At 37.0% G+C, this 18,471-nt stretch overlaps 1 protein-coding gene across 2 annotated transcripts in view; it reads right to left on the minus strand.

Annotated features, from left to right (window-relative positions):
* The window catches only part of COL25A1 (collagen type XXV alpha 1 chain), a 455,439-nt gene that overhangs the window by 87,211 nt on the left and 349,757 nt on the right, over window positions 1-18,471 (minus strand). For both annotated transcript variants that reach the window (XM_068542313.1, XM_068542312.1), the window contains exons 11-12: window positions 8,064-8,090; window positions 5,399-5,443 (exon numbers count right to left, since the gene is read on the minus strand). In XM_068542313.1, the coding sequence (XP_068398414.1) occupies window positions 5,399-5,443; window positions 8,064-8,090 (72 nt within the window). The remainder of the gene's footprint in view (window positions 1-5,398; window positions 5,444-8,063; window positions 8,091-18,471) is intronic.

Consider the following 18,471-nt stretch of genomic DNA (forward strand, 5'->3'; position numbering starts at 1 on the left):
AAAAGAAAAGAGTTCATTCAGTGGTTACAGAAATTGAATAAGGGATAAAAAATATTGAGTTCATTGTATATAGCTCATTGTATAGACTTGAATCAACAGCTTGACCTTTGGAAGTCTGAGAGCTTCCATTTATCTGTTCTCTAAATATACTTACAATAAAAATACCATTAGAAGTATGCTATGAGGATTAATGTCAGTGGAGAACTGTGAGACTCATGGATAAGAGATGAAAAGGAACTCTTAATACCATAGCTATAAACTAATTAAATTTTAATGTTACTTAAAAATCATATAGCTATCTGGGATAGATTCAAGATGATACACTAATATCAATATTTAATTTATATTGTATTTTGAAGATTTAAATATAATAAACTATAGAAAGTATTTGAAAAATACATGAAACAAGATCATCTGATATTTATCTTTTGCTTTGGAAGCAAAACTATGACTCTGGATCCTCAGAAAAATTCTAGCTTGCTTAGACAAAATAATTTGCTTTTAATCCTGAAACTCTTTAACATTAATTTTATGGTAACAGAGACAAGGATGTGAGAGCTGCACAAAGTAGACCTTTAATGTGCCCTATCATTACCCCCAGATCTCTTCTCCTATGGCATTTGCACAGTGCTGGGCACTGCTTGCTATTCAAATATATTGTCATAATGATGATTTATTCTTATGTATGCCAATTAATGTGAAAATGTGAAAACAGTAGAAAAAAGCAGGGTTCTAATAACATCTATTAAGAGTTGATATATATATATAGATACATATACCTATATATATTTAAATACACATAATATATAAATATATATACGAACACAAATTATATACATAATATATATAGAAACAAAAATTACAGACAGCAATTTATTTTGTCAAAGGATTCTTTAGTCTAAAAAATGCTTCTACCACAAAATAATTTTAAAAGCCCACTTCTCCAGTATCTAAGTAGGGTTTAATTGACAAATATTCAGATATACATCTCTTCATACATGCATGTGTGTGTGTATGTGTGTGTGTGGGTGAGTATGTGTGTGTGTGTGTGTGTGTGTGAGAGAGAGAGAGAGAATGAATGAAGGGGCACAAATAAAATGTTTATTATACCTCTGAACCAACAAGACATGTTCATGAGAATTACAGAAATTTTTGTGCCCAGTGCAATTAGCCAGAGGAAAAGAAGGCAACATTTTACTTTTTTAGGTAAGACCTATCATTACATTTGCCCTAACTGCTTTGGCTATTGGAAAGAAGTCCAAATTATGGAAACAACTGCTTTCAGAACTGGGGATAGAGGATGCTAGAAGCTGGTTGAATTGGAAAAGAGACATGGGTGACTTTTTGTGGATGCACAGTATCTCTTAGAGACTTAGAAATAAATTAGTACAGCCCTTTCTCTCATTCTACAAATGAAGCCGCCTTGAACCTAGAGAGGAAGAGGAACTTTCAAAGGCTGCACATGAAGTGGAAGAGCACAGAATATCTCAACTCCAGGTCAGCGCTCCTACACGACCCCACACCGGTGACTGAGCTTTCGAAATAATGTGAGATGTGTCTTCCCCTTTCCCTTTCCCTTATCTATAGTATTTGTATTCCAACTACTGGGAATGGGGTGCATCAGTGGAGAAAGAGTCAGGGGAGAGAGAAATATTTTACCTTCATATGTGACTTTGCATCTTCATTTTCTTCCCATCATAAATTCAACTGGCTTCACTTCCTTCCTGAGGGTAAGCCTAGGGCTCATTTGTTGAAATTCTTAAAGTGTGATACTACTACAGATACTTGATAATATTTATTGAGCCCCTACTACATTATGTTCACTTAGATACATTATCTAGTTAATACTGCAAAGTCTATATTAATATCTTACACTGGAGCCTTAGAAACATTTAAGTAACCTGCCCAAAGGAGGACAAGGACTTGAAGCCTTCTCTCTCAGACTGCAAGGACCACATACCACACCACCTCCCACTTTTCAGAGAAGGGTGCTTAGTAGCCCTTGATAGATTGTGATGCCAGAATAGGCTAGATTGGAGTTGAATGCCACATTACTGCTTATGTAAGTCTTCTTTCCCCGTACGATCTGAAGAACTGGAGGACCATTACACAAATAAGAAATATTCGGATCAGCAATCAAGTTGACCAAAATTTAAAGAAAAATAATGTAAAAAAAAATGTCATCACCAAGTTATTGGCCAAAGCCAATCACCAATTTTGTCAATCTGAATGGATGGGAAATATTTTAGGGGTAGACTAACAAAATATTTGCTTAAACCAGCTTCTTTGTTTTTTACAAGAGAGAAATCTTTTTATTTTCTAGTTGTTATTTGCCATGTTTCTGATGGCTTAGAAATCATATTGATCCTTAACCATTACTTGAAAATGATCTTCTAAGCATCAAAAGTACTTCTTTGGAAAAAGTGAAATTGTGATGTGCAAAGAATTTCTTTTTTTAAGACAGTTTAAGGACATCGAGGTGCTTTAAAAAATTATTAATGTCATTGTAAGCTCTCTTTCTGGAAAATAAATTCTAGAGAACCAAGATACATTTCATAGCTCTAAGTATAGAATTATTACTCCATTTTCAACTTTGTTTTTGCTGTCTAAATGATCTGCTTTTTCAGTGGACTCATGTTTTTGCACCTTATTGTCCTAAAGATGATGTAACAAGTATTACAAATGTTAGATAATGGCTAGGATTAACACAAAGTTTTAGTTAAGTTCTATGGAGTGGGAAAAAAAATCTTGAACTACATTTTGCTGATACCTTCATAAAAGTATGAAATCATTTAGCTTCCCTAGGTTTTACAGAAAACACTTTAAAAATGCTATAAAGATGTATAACAAGACATAAAACTGCAAATATTAACTGTCTATTTCCTTGAAATATAATTTAAACTTGGTGACTAGGACAAGAAAATGTCACATTCCTTTCTCTTGCTAAGGAAATTGCATATTTCCTTTGCAAAAATAAAGAATATGCAGTCTTCGTAAGCATATATGTGACAGTTTTAAAGTTGTTTTGTTTCAGGGTAAAGGTTTCTATGAATTTTCACGATTGTCTCAAAGTTGGAAAAAGAAAAGAAACAAAGAAAAAGCAAAACATTAACCTTAGGCATACAAGTTTTGTTTTTCACCAAATGTTAAAAACAGCATTTATGTCATATGCATATTTTGTCCTTTCTAAATATTATCTTGAGTTACATAATTTTCAAATTCTTCATAGAATGAATACACTTTCAAATTTTTGCTTATGTTTCCCTCCATGAGCTGCAATATTCTAAATAGAAAGTTAATCTTCTGTCTTTACCAGGATTTGTGAAGCAAATGGATATACATTTTACTAAGTGGAAAATACGGCTGTGACATGGGCATTTAACTACTGATGAGCGCGCCCAATATTTGATTTGTGGACCACAGGCTACCATAAGATTTGGTTGACAACACTAATTTCACTTGGGAATCGAGAAATTCTGGAAAAAGAGAGTCTCTTAAAACATAGGTCAAGGGACTTCCCTGGTGGTGCAGTGGTTAAGAATCCACCTGCCAATGCAGGGCACATGGGTTCGAGCCCTGGTCTAGGAAGATCCCACACGCCGCAGAGCAACAAAGCCTGTGTGCCACAACTACTGAGCCTGCGCTCTAGAGCCCGCGAGCCACAACTACTGAAGCCCACGTGCCACAACTACTGAAGCCCGCACACCTAGAGCCCGTGCTCCACCAAAGAGAAGTCACCACAATGAGAAGCCCGCGCACCGCAACGAAGAGTAGCCCCCACTCTCTGCAACTAGAGAAAGCCTGCGGGCAGCAACGAAGACCCAACGCAGCCAAAAATAAATGAATAAATAAATAAAAATTTAAAAAAACCAAAAACATAGGTCAATCAAATTTCCAGAATTTCACTAAAATGAGATGAAGGAAAAGTTTAATAGTAATATCAAACATGGTCATAAGGGCTTTATGCCTGTTTCCTCATTTAAGCCTCACATTAACCTTATTAGGTAGGAATTGCTACTGTCTCCCTTTTACACATGAGGAAACTGAGGCCAGAGAATTCAAGGACTTTGCCAAAATTCACACAGTCTCTAAGTGGCAGACCCATGCTCTTAGCCACTCAGTAGGTTTTAAATTGTTATTGTTTATGTCTCATTGGAGAAGAAAATGTGGACAACATGGGAGAGGTCACAAGGAAGTCTGTAAGGGTTGGGCTCCTTATGATTTCAGAACTCAATTCAGAGTGCATGGATTTAAAGTCCTCTGGGAAGACAAGCTGATGAGTCACAGGATTTCAAAGGGCCAGTCCAAAAGCTCTGAGGGAGACAGGAGAGTCCCCTAGCTCAGCTCTTTGGCTCCTGGTAGACGGGCCCAGATAGCGGCTTTGGTAGCCACCACAATGGCTTTCCTGGTCTCTGTAGAGGTTCCAGATTGAAGAGCAAATCAGCAGTGTTGAGGAGCACAGAATATCAGATCCACCTGTGGGATACAGCTAGATACTTTGTCCAACTGCAAGGATGTTGCAGGAATAAATGTACACAGGCACATAGATATGTCTATGTAGAGCTGTGGGTTCTTTTTTACTTAAATTTTTTCCCTTCATTATTAACAGTACAATAAAAGTGTACTCCCAGGGCTTCCCTGGTGGTGCAGTGGTTGAGAGCCTGCCTGCCAATGCAGGGGACACGGGTTCGAGCCCTGGTCTGGGAAGATCCCACATGCCGCGGAGCAACTGGGCCCATGAGCCACAACTACTGAGCCTGCGCGTCTGGAGCCTGTGCTCCGCAACAAGAGAGGCCGCGATAGTGAGAGGCCCGCGCACCGTGATGAAGAGTGGCCCCCTCTTGCCGCAACTAGAGAAAGCCCTCGCACAGAAATGAAGACCCAACACAGCCATAAATAAATAAATAAATAAATAAAAATTAAAAAAGAAAAAAGTGTACTCCCAGAGCTTAGCAAGTCTAACTCCTAATTTTGCTTAACAGTAAAAAAAGCTTGCTTCTGAATTCACAAGATTCCAATAGGGTCCCTCTGTAGGAATAACTTTTGTTAATGAAAGAAATAATGCATATTAGCCTGCCATAACAAGAATAAACCAGAGTGCATTTTATCACAATTAATGTTAAACACAGCATTTTTCGTACTCCAAATATATTTATGAGAAACATATAGTTGTTATCAAAATAAAATGGAAAATTTTCTAAGAGTTTCTAGCTATTTAATGTACTAGTTTAAAAATTAAACTAATTTGATCATTTGCCCCATAATATTCCTATATTTCAAAAGTATATGTAATATTTTTGTGAGCACATAAACTTATTACCAACATTACTGACTAGAAAAACTTTGTGACTTTAATCCTCTCCAAATGATCAAAAGTAGTATATTCTATAGAACTCACCTTTTGCCCATTCATCCCTGGAATTCCAGGTGCTCCAACAGAACCCTAAGGAGACACATGATTGAAATAAATTGATATCATAATCACAAAATACTTCAATTCTAAATTTATATTTTATTAGTTATGTTAGCCATAACTTTACCTTGCTAAAAACATGTCTGGGAGGCTATGTTTTTCAGATCTTATCTACTGTGTTCAAATATACAATAATGTAAACAGATTCATCAAGCTTTCCCAAAAACCATTAAGTTAAATTTAACCACGTTTGCAAATATCTACTTAATGCTAATATGATTGTAAAGAAATTCACATCATAAATTGAGATTTAGAGCTATCAGAAGGCCACATAGCTCTAAATTTGGGTGTTTTTAATAGACATGGCATGGACATATATACACTACCAAATGTAAAATAGATAACTAGTGGGAAGCAGCCACATGGCACAGGGAGATCAGCTTGGTGCTTTGTGTCCACCTAGAGGGGTGGGATAGGGAGGGTGGGAGGGAGATGCAAGAGGGATGAGATATGGGGATATATGTATATGTATAGCTGATTCACTTTGTTATAAAGCAGAAACTAACACACCATTGTAAAGCAATTATACTCCAATAAAGATGTTATAAATAAATAAATAAATAAATAAATAAATAAATAAATAAATAAATATGTAAACACACACACAAAAGAATTAAACTTGCTGGGACTTCCCTGGTGGCGCAGTGGATAAGACTCTGCGCTCCCAATGCAGGGAGCCCGGCTTCGATCCCTGGTCAGGGAACTAGATCCCATATGCATGCTGCAACTACGAGTTTGCATGCTGCAACTAAGGAGCCCGCCTGCCACAACCAAGGAGCCCTGGAGCCACAACTAAGGAGCCCAGCTGCCGCAGCTAAGACCCAGCGCAACCAAATAAATAAATAAATATTTTTTAAAAAAGAATTAAATATGCTTAGTTTCATCTGGAAAAAGCCTAGCAGTAGCAGTAACTCCTGAATTTCATGAAATTAAATAACATAAAATGAAAGGTAAGTAAAATAACACCCACTTGCTCCACAGTTAGACAAATAAGGGACCCATGTTGTAAACTCAAATTTGTTGTATTTGAAAGCATTTCCCCGAGACTCTCAGGGAGTGTGTTTAAACCACGTGAGTGTGAATACATCTTCCAAAGTAGACTAGAAAGGATGTTGCAAGTGGTAAACACCAACTAGGAACAACACAACTTCTACACATAAAATATTATCTTAAGTGTGTTTGTGTGTGTGTGTGTACGTGCATGCACACTTGGAAGTGTGCACACATGCACTGGGGTGATTACAATGATTGGACATAGGTGGTTGAACTGAGAATAAGAAAGCTAATTACTACCTGAGAAAATCTGACATTTAACTGGATACAGAAACATTAACAAATGTTTTCAAATAGTGATTTCCCTTCACACACCTTCCTTTGAAGTTCTGGAGAAACCATGTTTAAATAGAAGGTGCTTATTTTTTGTTTAGCACTAGAAAACAGATTTTTCTTAGTAGCTGTATAATATTAAATTTCTTTAAGAATAATGGAAAAAAATTAAAATAGTAATTATAAATCTAAAACTGCTCTAAAAAATAAAGTTTATTAAAAATATAGTCATTACATGCAAAACAAATTGAGACAGCAAGTTTCTTAGTGCTTTCTTGGTGATTATATTGAGTGGGTCATTAAAGGACTTCCCGAAGCCTGAGGCAGTAATTTCATCCTGGTCGCATGTGGATTAGGGTAGCTTTACAATTTCACACCATACTTAATAGAGACATTATTGCTAAGGACAAATTGTTCCTATACACAAGTTGTCTCACAACGCATTGGCTTTTACTTGGTTTGTGGGATTATGTTTCAACAGATGCCACATGCCCAAGCTTGGGGGATAAAACATCTCTAACTTCGATGGATCCCAAAGATAAAGAATAATCACTTTTCCACCTGTTGTAATACAATTATTTTCTTTAGTTTTCTGCAGGTTAAATATTCCTTTTTGTCATCTTTATGGGGTGGGAGGTGTGATGGGGAATGGGGACTTAGTGATATTTTATTGGCAAAGCGCCATCTACCTGCTACTGATGTATTTACTACTGTAGTATTGATGTAATTTTAGAAGTGCTAGACTTTCTCCATCAGAATGTAAAGGGTTAATTCTGATGGCTCTGGATAACGTTGAAATGACAATCAGGAAGCCACTTTTCGGGTTACCTCAGCAAAGGAAGACACTAGTGGACCACTTAAATATAGCCAGCAAGCAACAAGAATATCCTTTGTTCTGGTCTGTTTAACAGTCATTTAACAATCACATATTTGTGCAAGACCATGCAATTAATTTGCAATGTCTTATGACCCTTCACATTCTAAGTTTTCTCATGATGTTTTACCAGGATTAGAATTAAAACCTCAATAACCTACAAGTTTGGCAGACAGCTTAAAAAGAGTCTGCTCTGGATTTATTGACTTTTCTATAATGGAGTCAATTAGAAATCTAATGGCTAACATTACATGACTGTATTTTTAGAAAGCAGAATGCACAAACCAGACTGCTTTGGCATGACTTACAGTAGCTAATTCCATTCACTTCTCTGACTAGCCATTAGGCGATGGGAGTATAATTACCTTCACAGTATTATTTATACTCTACCTTTTGTCCTGGAGGCCCCAGAGGACCCTAAGAAAAGAAAAACAATTCAATAAACATAATATTGCAACCATTTAAACTTAAATGACTGATTAAATCTGTCCTATTCTGTAAGGTTCTATTGATATTTGTCATGCTGAAATATGCTGATGTTTTGTACATCAAGGAAAATGAAAATTTTTGGTTGGAAGTGCACAATGGGTCTTTTCTTCTCTCTTGTTCTCTTTTGAAGAACATTAAGCATATGCAGTAGGATTCTGATATTTTCCTTAAAAAAAAAGGATCACAACATTGTAAATCAACTATATTTCAACTAAAACAAAACAGAAAGAATCTTTGCCATTTCAGTGCATCTGTTTCTTCAGATACCTGCAAATCTATCACGTCAGTCTCATATAGAAGGCTGGAGATGTTGTTACTAGAAGCACTTAAAATGCAACGCAGTTCCCAGCACACTGACACGTTCTATACTTCTGCATCTGCAAAACTTCAGGAAGCAGATTTGCAAAGGAAATCATTGAATGGCATTACAAAGAAACACGTTTTGCTCTATTCTTCCTCTTATGAAATGCGGCCAATTGACCTGCACAAAAACTTGTTTACAAACTAGGCGATGCCAAGGTCAGTTGTGGCATGTAGTGTGCACCAGAAAAGGGAACAAAAGATGCTGTCAGCTGTTGCATAAACTATGACACTGGGGCAGGGGAGGAGAGGAGAAGAAATATAATATTTAGGAAGATGAATGGGAATATTTACATTTAAAATGGAAATGTGGCAGTTCTGAGATTTAGCAATTTTTTGACCACAAAGTCAGTGTTGGAATTCTGTTGGCTTTATTTAGAGCAAGGCAGGCTTTGGAATGGTAGAAAAGAGCACAAAGAGAGCTGTAATTCTGACTTCTGATGTCTATTTTTAAATAAAAATATTAAGCACTTTTCTTCCAATTCTTTCAAAAATACTTTTAATTTCAGTATATTTTAACAAAGTTATAGGTACTCTATCATTCCATGTAAAAAGCTCTTTATTCCATTACACTTAACTAATGGCTAGCTTATTTTTAATGTGTGACATTTCAGTTAATCAGCATCTTACATTCAGACTGTAACATAAAAAAAGGACTAGAGTGGTAATTAGAGGAAGAATTGGTCATGCATAATTTTTTAATTAAAAATACACAATGTTTAGGAACATTCAGAGAATCTGTTCCTCATAAATTATTTTGTAATCCTCACAGGAAGACTAACAATTTCCTCAAATAATCAGCTTTAGGTTACTGAGAGTGCACTGTGCAATATCACCTTTATAGATTCCTTTTTTAAAATGTAGGATGTAGTTTTATTGACTCGGTGACACCGAAGGCAAGGACATTGAATGTCAGACATATGAAAAAATTAATACTGGCCTACAACCCTAGGAACTGCAAGAAAGTGAACTCTTTTCTTTTTTCCTTTTTATTACAAAAAATTTAAAACATAATAAAGGGTAGGGAGAGTAATATAATGTACACCCATGTATCCATCACTTATATGTAACAATTGTTAATATTTTGCCATATATATTCCTTTTCAATTTACTCAATCTTCTTAAAGAGCTTGTTATCTCATCTATCTGTGTGGTCTGACTTTCTCTCTGCTTATCTCACTCCTTCTATTTAAAATTCTCCCCGTCTTAGATTTTTCAGAGAAAACAGAGGCTCTCAGGCATAAATTCCCCCAACATCATGTCTCTCATCAACTCAAACCCATGTGGGCCTCCTTACTATATCAGAGGAGGAAGATGTTCTCCTCCCACTGGGCAAATGCATCCAGTAGACTCTGGAATCCATCCTTGCCTTCGCCCTCAGGGCTCTTTCTCAATCAATTATCCCTGCATCTGTATCAGAGCCTCCCGCTCTGCACTGGTTCCTTCCCCTTAGCACATAAACATGTGTAATCATTTCCTTACTTGGGTAAATTGTTTGGGAAGTGAATGTTAATGCTAAGTAAAGGCAGAATTTGGAAGCTGTAGTGATAGGAGATTTGAGAGTGAAGAAAAGACTTGGGTTTTATCACTGCCTATGATTCCATTTTTCCTAGTGTCTCCAGAGTATTTCACTTTTTAAAGTGTTGATGTTAGAAAGGAAATCATATAACAAAAAGTACATTAATTCAATGTTTAGACTGAGAATGTATATGTTCAATGCAAACAGGTTTGTTTCCCGCTAAAAACTTAACTGCCGCTTGAAAAAATATTGTTCACTAAAATTGGGCATTTCATTACATTTGATATATAACCCTGGAAGGGAATATTTCAGATTAAAATAAGAGCAAATTTTAAACCAAATGTTTTAACTAGAGACGAACATATCTGGTATTTTCTAATCTGGTCTTTGCTGCATGATCACAGTAAGTCAGAGATTTAGAAAGATTACTCACAACTCTGAAATCTATGAAATTATATTAGTTGTATATTTTAACACAGTAGTTAATAAAAGTCAAAGGATGGCTATAAAAAATACATTATTTTTCTCACTGTTAGAAAACTACTGCCATTTTTGCTAAACTCCAAAAATAAAAGCAGTTTTTAAGACAATATTAATTTTGAATTGTGAATACATATCTTATAAATTTTCATAACTATGTTGCCAAGGATATATCCTCAGCTACCAAAAATGTGCATATACTCCTTTGATCTCGCTGGCAGGAAAAATGGTAACAAGCCAAAGATAGTGTCATTGTTTTAGAGAGGAACTAGGAAAAAGCAACGTTGAATATAAGGCACAGACATACATTCGAGTAAGTACACACACACACAAATAGCTATTTTGATCAATATTTTGCTCATGTATATATTTTTTGAGCATTCTCTGATTAATAGTCCCATTATATATCTGTGACACTGTGGTCATAAATTTAAGCTTACAAATGAAAGCTTCACTGATCAAAAATTGATTTTGAAGTTAGGGTATGCTACTACCAGTTGGTTAAGATGTCTACATTTGAGTAGTTTTGTAGTTTCTAGTACAAATACAAATTTATAAAGTAATGGGTAAATGCCATAGAACCATTGACTGACTTATCTAATCTTTCTTAAACTTACTTATATTCTCAGCCTGAATAATGACTTGGATGAAGAATGTCATATATTCATTATTCACTTGTCAAGCTAGTGTATCTTATTATTCCTAAAATTAAAACTAGTTGTTCTAGTATTCTAAGATTTCTAAAATAATTCCATTATTGTTATCCCCATGTCTTAAAAAGTTTGAATCAAATAGTCTTCCAAACCAAAGAGTCAATCTTTTTAGTCCATTTTTATCAATCAATGAATTGTTCCTTTCTTAGGTATTTTCTTGGCGGGCACTTTTATATTTGCATATACTTTGCAGATGACCAATTAAGATGAGAATAATCTGGTCTCTTTTATTTTCTGTAATCATTTCTTTGTATATGTCTCAAGATTGGAAACTGTGCAATATACAGAATCTCAACATGTTAAACTATATTTCTTTAAGTTTAACTCCAGAAGTGTTAAACTATAATTTAAACCTTAAAATGTACTCATTTCAATATAGGCTCTGGATGATGTAGAATGTATTAACTTTTTTCATTAAAAAATTTTGCACAATGGACATAACCTTATTCAAAAGATAAGAACCAAATGAGCCACTGAAAAATTCTAAGTGTGGAGTAACGACATCACTTATCTGCAGATAAATGTTTACGCCTAATTTTCACGGTCTTTCAGAAAAGACTATGGAGAGCTATGAAAACTTAAAAGTTATAAACAGGTAGGAAATTACACAGTGCACTGATTTTCTTTCCTGTTTTCCCCAACCCCGCTAGATTCCATTTTTTAAAGATTATGTAAAATATTATGTAGAATATGGCAGTCAAGTAAGTTAAAGAAATACTGCAGTTCCCATTTGGTGATTGCCTTTACTAAAGGCGCGTTACTCGGGCCTGAGAGTGATCGTTTACTCTTTGGCTCCGGGTCCACCAGATACTATACTTACTCAGGGACATTCTCCGGTCTGCCCTCTTCTTTAGCTGCATTGCCATGCTCTTGTTCAACCCATTTCTCTCTCACCTAAGCTACTGTGACACCCATCTAAAAGCCACTGTGTTTTCAGTCTTCTTCAACCCTTTCTACACAGTGCTGCCCGAAGGAGCTTTCTAAGCTGAAAAATCCTTCCATGGCTTTCCATGGATTTTGAGAGAAAAGTTCAAGCTTTTGTAACAGTTGTAGTTTGCCACATAAGCCCTGCCTCCTCATCTCTACACTTCTGCACCTCTGGTTGTCTGTTCCTTTAATGGGCTTCTTCTCTCTGGTCCTGTCTCTTCCACTCATTCCATAATTCAGGGCTCAGTGCCTCCACCCTTGGGGCTAGGTCCCCTTCTTTTGTTTTCCAAAGCACCCCTATGACAGCGCTTCTTTCCCAGAATTTACCAACAGTGTTGTGATTGTCAGGTTACTTCTTTCTTCACTCTACATGTCTTTTATCATACACAGAAGCTGGCACAGTAATTGCTCAGTGAATCCTTTTGGGTTCATTCATGAATTCATCCACTGAGCAGTTTTTTTTTTTTGTTTTTTGTTTTGTTTTTTAATTAATTAATTAATTTATTTATTTATTTTTGGCTGTGTTGGGTCTTCATTTCTGTGCAAGGGCTTTCTCCAGTTGCGGCGAGCGGGGGCCACTCTTCATCACGGTGCGCGGGCCTCTCACTGTCGCGGCCTCTCTTGTTGCGGAGCACAGGCTCCAGACGCACAGGCTCAGCAGGTGTGGCTCACAGGCTTAGTTGCTCCGTGGCATGTGGGATCTTCCCAGACCAGGGCTCGAACCCGTGTCCCCTGCATTGGCAGGCAGATTCTTAACCACTGCGCCACCAGGGAAGCCCTGAGCAGTTTTTTGAATGCCCACCAAGTGTGAGGCAATGTTCTAGGCACTGGGGATACAGTAGTGAACAAAATTAATAAAAATGCATGCCCTCCTGGACTGCGTAGTCTAGTGAATGGAGAAAGACAGTAAAAAAAATAAACAAGTAAAATATAAAGTTGTGTCAGGGGGTAAGTGTTAAAGCAAATAGGGGGGTAGGGATTGGGAGAAGTGGATGTGGTGGTATTTTAAATTGGGGGATCAGTGAAGGCCTAGGATAAAGTCACTCTTGGATAGAGCCCTGAAAGAGGTCAGGCAAGACAGTCATGCATGTAGAAGGGGGAAGAATGTTCCAGGCAAGGGAATAGCAAGTACAAGGCCAAGAGGTGGGCATATGCTCAGTGTGTTCAAAGAACACTGAGGAGGCAATAGGTAAGTAATAGAAGATGGGGCTCTGGAGAGGGTAGGGAGATCACATGTGTATGGCCTTGTAGGTGCTTGTAAGCACAATGGTGCTTACTTTGAGTTGATAAAAATTATAGGAATGAATGACAAACACATAGAGTAAACCAAGTTTTCCCTTATACCTTAGACAATAGTATCTCAAGATAAGAATGACAAGATTTTTCACTCACATTCACCCAAGTCATTCTAATGCTACTGGCCTATTCTTTTTTTTTTTAAATTTTTCATTTTTTAAAATTTTTGGCTATGTTGGGTCTTTGTTGCTGTGCGCGGGCTTTCTCTAGTTGAGGCGAGCGGGGGCTCCTCTTCGTTGTGGTGTGCGGGCTTCTCATTGCCGTGGCTTCTCTTGTTGCGGAGCACCGGCTCTAGGCGTGCGGGCTTCAGTAGTTATGGCACGTGGGCTTCAGTAGTTGTGGCACGCGGGCTTGGTTGCTCCACGGCATGTGGGATCTTCCAGACCAGGGATCGAACCTGTGTCCCCTTCATTGGCAGGCGGATTCTTAACCACTGAGCCACCAGGGAAGTCTCTGGCCTATTCTTATAGCCTCTAGATTACCTCTAAGTGCAAGAGTGAGTGGAGGAATTCAATTCATGGCTTCTATATTAAAACCGCAAAGCAAAAATCATCTTGATTACATGGTCTCATTGACACGGAGAGTGTCATGGATGTGGATGTAGGTCTAAGGTCTCTAATGCGTATCAAAAGCCATCATGCAAACAGTAAGTAGAATTATCAACTCATGTTAATCTTCAAAGCAGGCAGTTAAGAAATGGACGTTTCTATAACCATTATGCATTGGCTGCACTTTCCAGCTTGTAAAAATAACATTTTTTAATTAAAAAGTCTTTTGTTTGATAGATCATGGAATGGAAAAAAAAATTAATGAATTTTTCTGACTACTGATGTTAGCACAAATTTGATTGAGGTATTAATTACTTAAACAGAATGCAGAGTTTCTAAATGATGTGCTCTAGGATGCCTCTTGGGAGGTGTTTTAAGGCAAGTTCTGGTTGCCTGCTATTAGGAAATGATGTTCTGTGTGAGTGGGGGGCGGACATAGTTCCTGTTCTGTCCCTGATGGCTAACAGTAAAATTCAAAGCTCTAAAAGCTGCTGGTCATTTCTGGATACAAGAATATACAACCAGCTTCTGTAATAAAAAACGCAGGGAACAAAAAAGAGGTGGTCCATCTGTGAAGGGGAGAATAAAAGCCCCAATCTATTAAGCCATTTAAAATTATTTCTTTTTTGAGTTAAGAATTTTTCCAAGATTTAATAAAAGTTCGGTAAAATGAAGAAAATACTTTTTAAAGTCTGTTTCCACGGGGAAAAATGATAACACATATAATCTAACTTATTGGAGTCATAAAATGTTAGTATCAGACTTTCTCAAGGGTTTGGTGCAACAGACTTTAATCATAACCTTTTGAAAGCTATTAACCTGGTCACAAGATCAGAAAATACAACTTGGTTTATAAAGGGTAAGAGGAAATTTGAAATAAATAATGGAAATTTGTCTTACTTAAGAAGGATTCATTTAAGATGTACTTATATAAAATTCCATGTTCTCCTTGGATGTTTGATGAGGGAGGGTCAAGAAACATAAACTCTAGCCACTATTATACGTGAGTCTGGAGTATAATTCAAATGATGTTTTACAAGACTCAGATTCCATAGCTTAAGTGTGTGGAAATGCCAAACGAGAAACTTTTGGGAAATGTTTAGAATGTAAGAGAGTGTGCTGATATGTTTTCAGTGTAAAAGCCAATGATTTAGCTGAACTGGGTACGAAGGAACACAGCATAAACAAGAAAAGAGCAGGACAGAGCTGAGATGGGAGAGCCTCATCTCTTGTTTCGAGTCCTCCATGGACTCTGTCTTCAGTCACATTGAATCATCTTTCCCAAGCAGTTTCCCATTAGCCTTCATGTAAAGGTCTTAATCATTCTTCGAGGCTCAGCAGCCATAACTCACTTCCTTTGTGAACCTTCTCCAGTGCACCCAGACAGAGCTTGTTTTTGTCCTCTGTGCTTCTCTAGCACATTTTAACTGGCTGTATTTTAATATATTTACATATTTATCAAATCTACTTGACTAGGCAGCAAATTCTTCGGGCCATATATTTTACATCCTCAGCACCTACATAGCAGTGCCTAGCAAATAAATCATTATTGACTACATTGAAACAATGAATTAATGAATATGAAAATTATTAAATTCCATTTACCGAATTTCCTCCATTGTTTTGCAACTCTAGCTATCTTACTTCTAACCACTGGAAAGAGTTCTCAGTTTTTTGTTTTTTGTTTTTTTTTTAAGATGGCCATCTAAAACTTTTAATCAAATTGAAAAAGATATAAAGCAAAACTTTTCTAGTATACATAAATAATGATATTTTGAAATAAAATGGTTACATCACAGTAGTACCTAATGCAATCAAAATACTAGGGTGAATCATCCAACATCATCTATTTAGAAGATACATAGACAAGCTCTTCTTATGGGAAGTTAGACATCATTCTATTTTTCTCCTTAAAGTTCTCAGATTTGAGGCAGTTGTTTCTGTTTAAGTATCTGGGATTTTTTTCTGCTTCAACAATATAATTCCATAATTTCTATTACTTGAAGAAGTTCCTCTGTAACAGGTCTCCTTCAGAGCCTATCAATACGATGACATGTTATTATATTAATTCATGAATATTTGATGAAAAAAGTTTTAAATGCAGTAATTTATTTTTTAAAAGAATAAATTCTTTTTGACTTCTCTACCTCATGTGCTGACTTTTTGGGGAAAATATTAAACCTGGATGATTCATTTGTTGGTGTTTCCCAAAATCATGAAGCTCTGACCTCTTTATGGGAGGTCTCTTAACACTCAGGAAATCAAAGAAGCCATACATTTTTCTCACCACTTGACGAAACCAGGACCCAAGACTAAATATTGGACATTAACTACCGCCAGCAGATGAAAGACAGATCTAGGTATTAGAAAATCTATGCTCTGATTAGGTCCCCAAACAGAGATTCTATCGCCTCTTACCAAATATCCAAGGCTCAAATTAGCTCATTCCATCCCTTCTAAATATTTAATAAATTGTCTCTCATTGCTGCGTCCAAAATGGAAATGACCCGTAAAGAAAGAAAAATTAACAGGCTTCCTCTGCCCTCTGTGATTAAGCATACTTCCCTAGTGTACCATGAAGGAAACAAATTTATGGTTCATGAAGGCCTATCACCCTATACTATGCTCAGTAAAAAATATTTCTATTGAGTAAGTGCAAGTGCTTTTCCTATTTTAAATCAACAATGCTAAGAAACACTAACTGCTAAAATTTAAATATCTTACTACCAGCAGAAGGAAGACTTAAATTTAGAACTCTAAAATGTACTCATCTACTGTCCAGATCTGTTTTCTATCTAGACCAGCCTTACCCAACAGAACTTTCTGGAATAGTGGAAATAGTCTCTATTGCTCAATCCAGTAGGTAGCCAGTAACCACATGTGGCTACTGAGCACTTGAAATGTGGCTAGTGCCACTTTTAGAAACTGGATTTTAAATTTTATTTAATTTCAGTTTAAATGGCCACATGTGGCTAGTGGCTACTATATTGGAAAGTGTAGATCTAGCAGATCTACACGGTAAAATGCGTAAGATGACAATCAGGTGAACTGGATTCTACCCTAGTTCTGCCATAGACTACTCTATGAGCTTGGTCAAGTTATTTATTCACTCTGATGCTGTTTCTTTATCTGTGAAGCGATTAACTAGATGATTCCTAAGATTTCTTCTAGATCATTTACACTCTAGTTAAAAAACAGTCACAGAGTGTGACTAAAAATCACTACAGTTATTTTCCTCATGAAAATCAGTCCTTTAGTTACACCATGCATATTCATGAACACGCATATACTTCAAATTATCTATAATACGTGAATGAATATATGAAGATGGAGAAGAAAAAGTAGTTTTCTGTTGGATTTATCCTGCTTAATCCTACTCCTGGCATGCGATGATATTGGATGAGAGAAAAATATAAACAGGATTTCCTTGCATTAGTACCTGATTGATCGATTCATTGATTCGTGTTATTCAGTCATTCAGTTTATTGAATACACTAAGCACCAGACACAATTATTTTGTGATGGGATAAATGCTGTGGAGGAGGGGAGAAGGCAGCTTCTAACTTACCTTGGGGGAGTGTGAATGTCTGTGAATGAGGAAGTGAGTGTGAAGTTTTCTCGAAGGAGGTGACCAAAGCAGAAGTCTATTTTTTTGAGTCCATTCAGACACATGGCCCCAGTACTGCCCTTAGCCCTGGGCAAGAGGGCTCCTGCGTTAGGGTCCACACTTTAGAGATCTCTTCCCTGGCTGCACACCTCCTCCTGTGGTAGCCCACCCCCTGACCTTACACTGTACTCTGGGTTCCTGGGACCTTGGAATTCTCTGCCCCAATGACTGGAGCTCCCTTCAAGGACTGTGAATTGTCTCTTTCCCAGGTCTGTTCTTCTGCAGATGAACCACACCACTGGTGTGCCCTACAATAAACTGGAGGATGGGGCAAAGAGGTGGGTATTTTGAGGCACGTGGATGGAGTCTGATCCTGTGAGGATCCCAAATGTCTACATATGAGAGCTTCAGTCTCATAGAGATGCGGATGTTAGGTACGCGTGGGAGAGCGGGGGAGCAGGCCTTGGCCCATTTGGAAAACCAAGTATTACAGGCTCTGGTGGGTTGGAAGGACTCTGTCAGTGTGGCATTTACATGTACTTCATGGACAAACAGATTAAGTGAGAATAATAAAGCATTAGAACAGTTGCTAAGGCACCCCGGCAGGTAGTTTGGTGTGCACAACTGAAGTACTGCAGTTTTACCAAAAAAGATTTCATTGTTAATATCTAGTCTAATAACTAAATATCCTAAGATGATTTTGGTCATTTGTGATTTGAAGGTTTGTTTGCCTCACCAGATTAAAATCATGAAGAGAAGCCTGCTGCTGTGTCCGATGTCTGCCATCCTGCTGGTCAATATGGTTGAGACAGCAAAGTACAATTAAGTAAAATGATAAGTTTTATCAAATCTGTGGGAT

Source organism: Eschrichtius robustus, chromosome 4, assembly GCF_028021215.1.
Source record: "Eschrichtius robustus isolate mEscRob2 chromosome 4, mEscRob2.pri, whole genome shotgun sequence".
Classification (NCBI taxonomy): Eukaryota; Metazoa; Chordata; class Mammalia; order Artiodactyla; family Eschrichtiidae; genus Eschrichtius; species Eschrichtius robustus.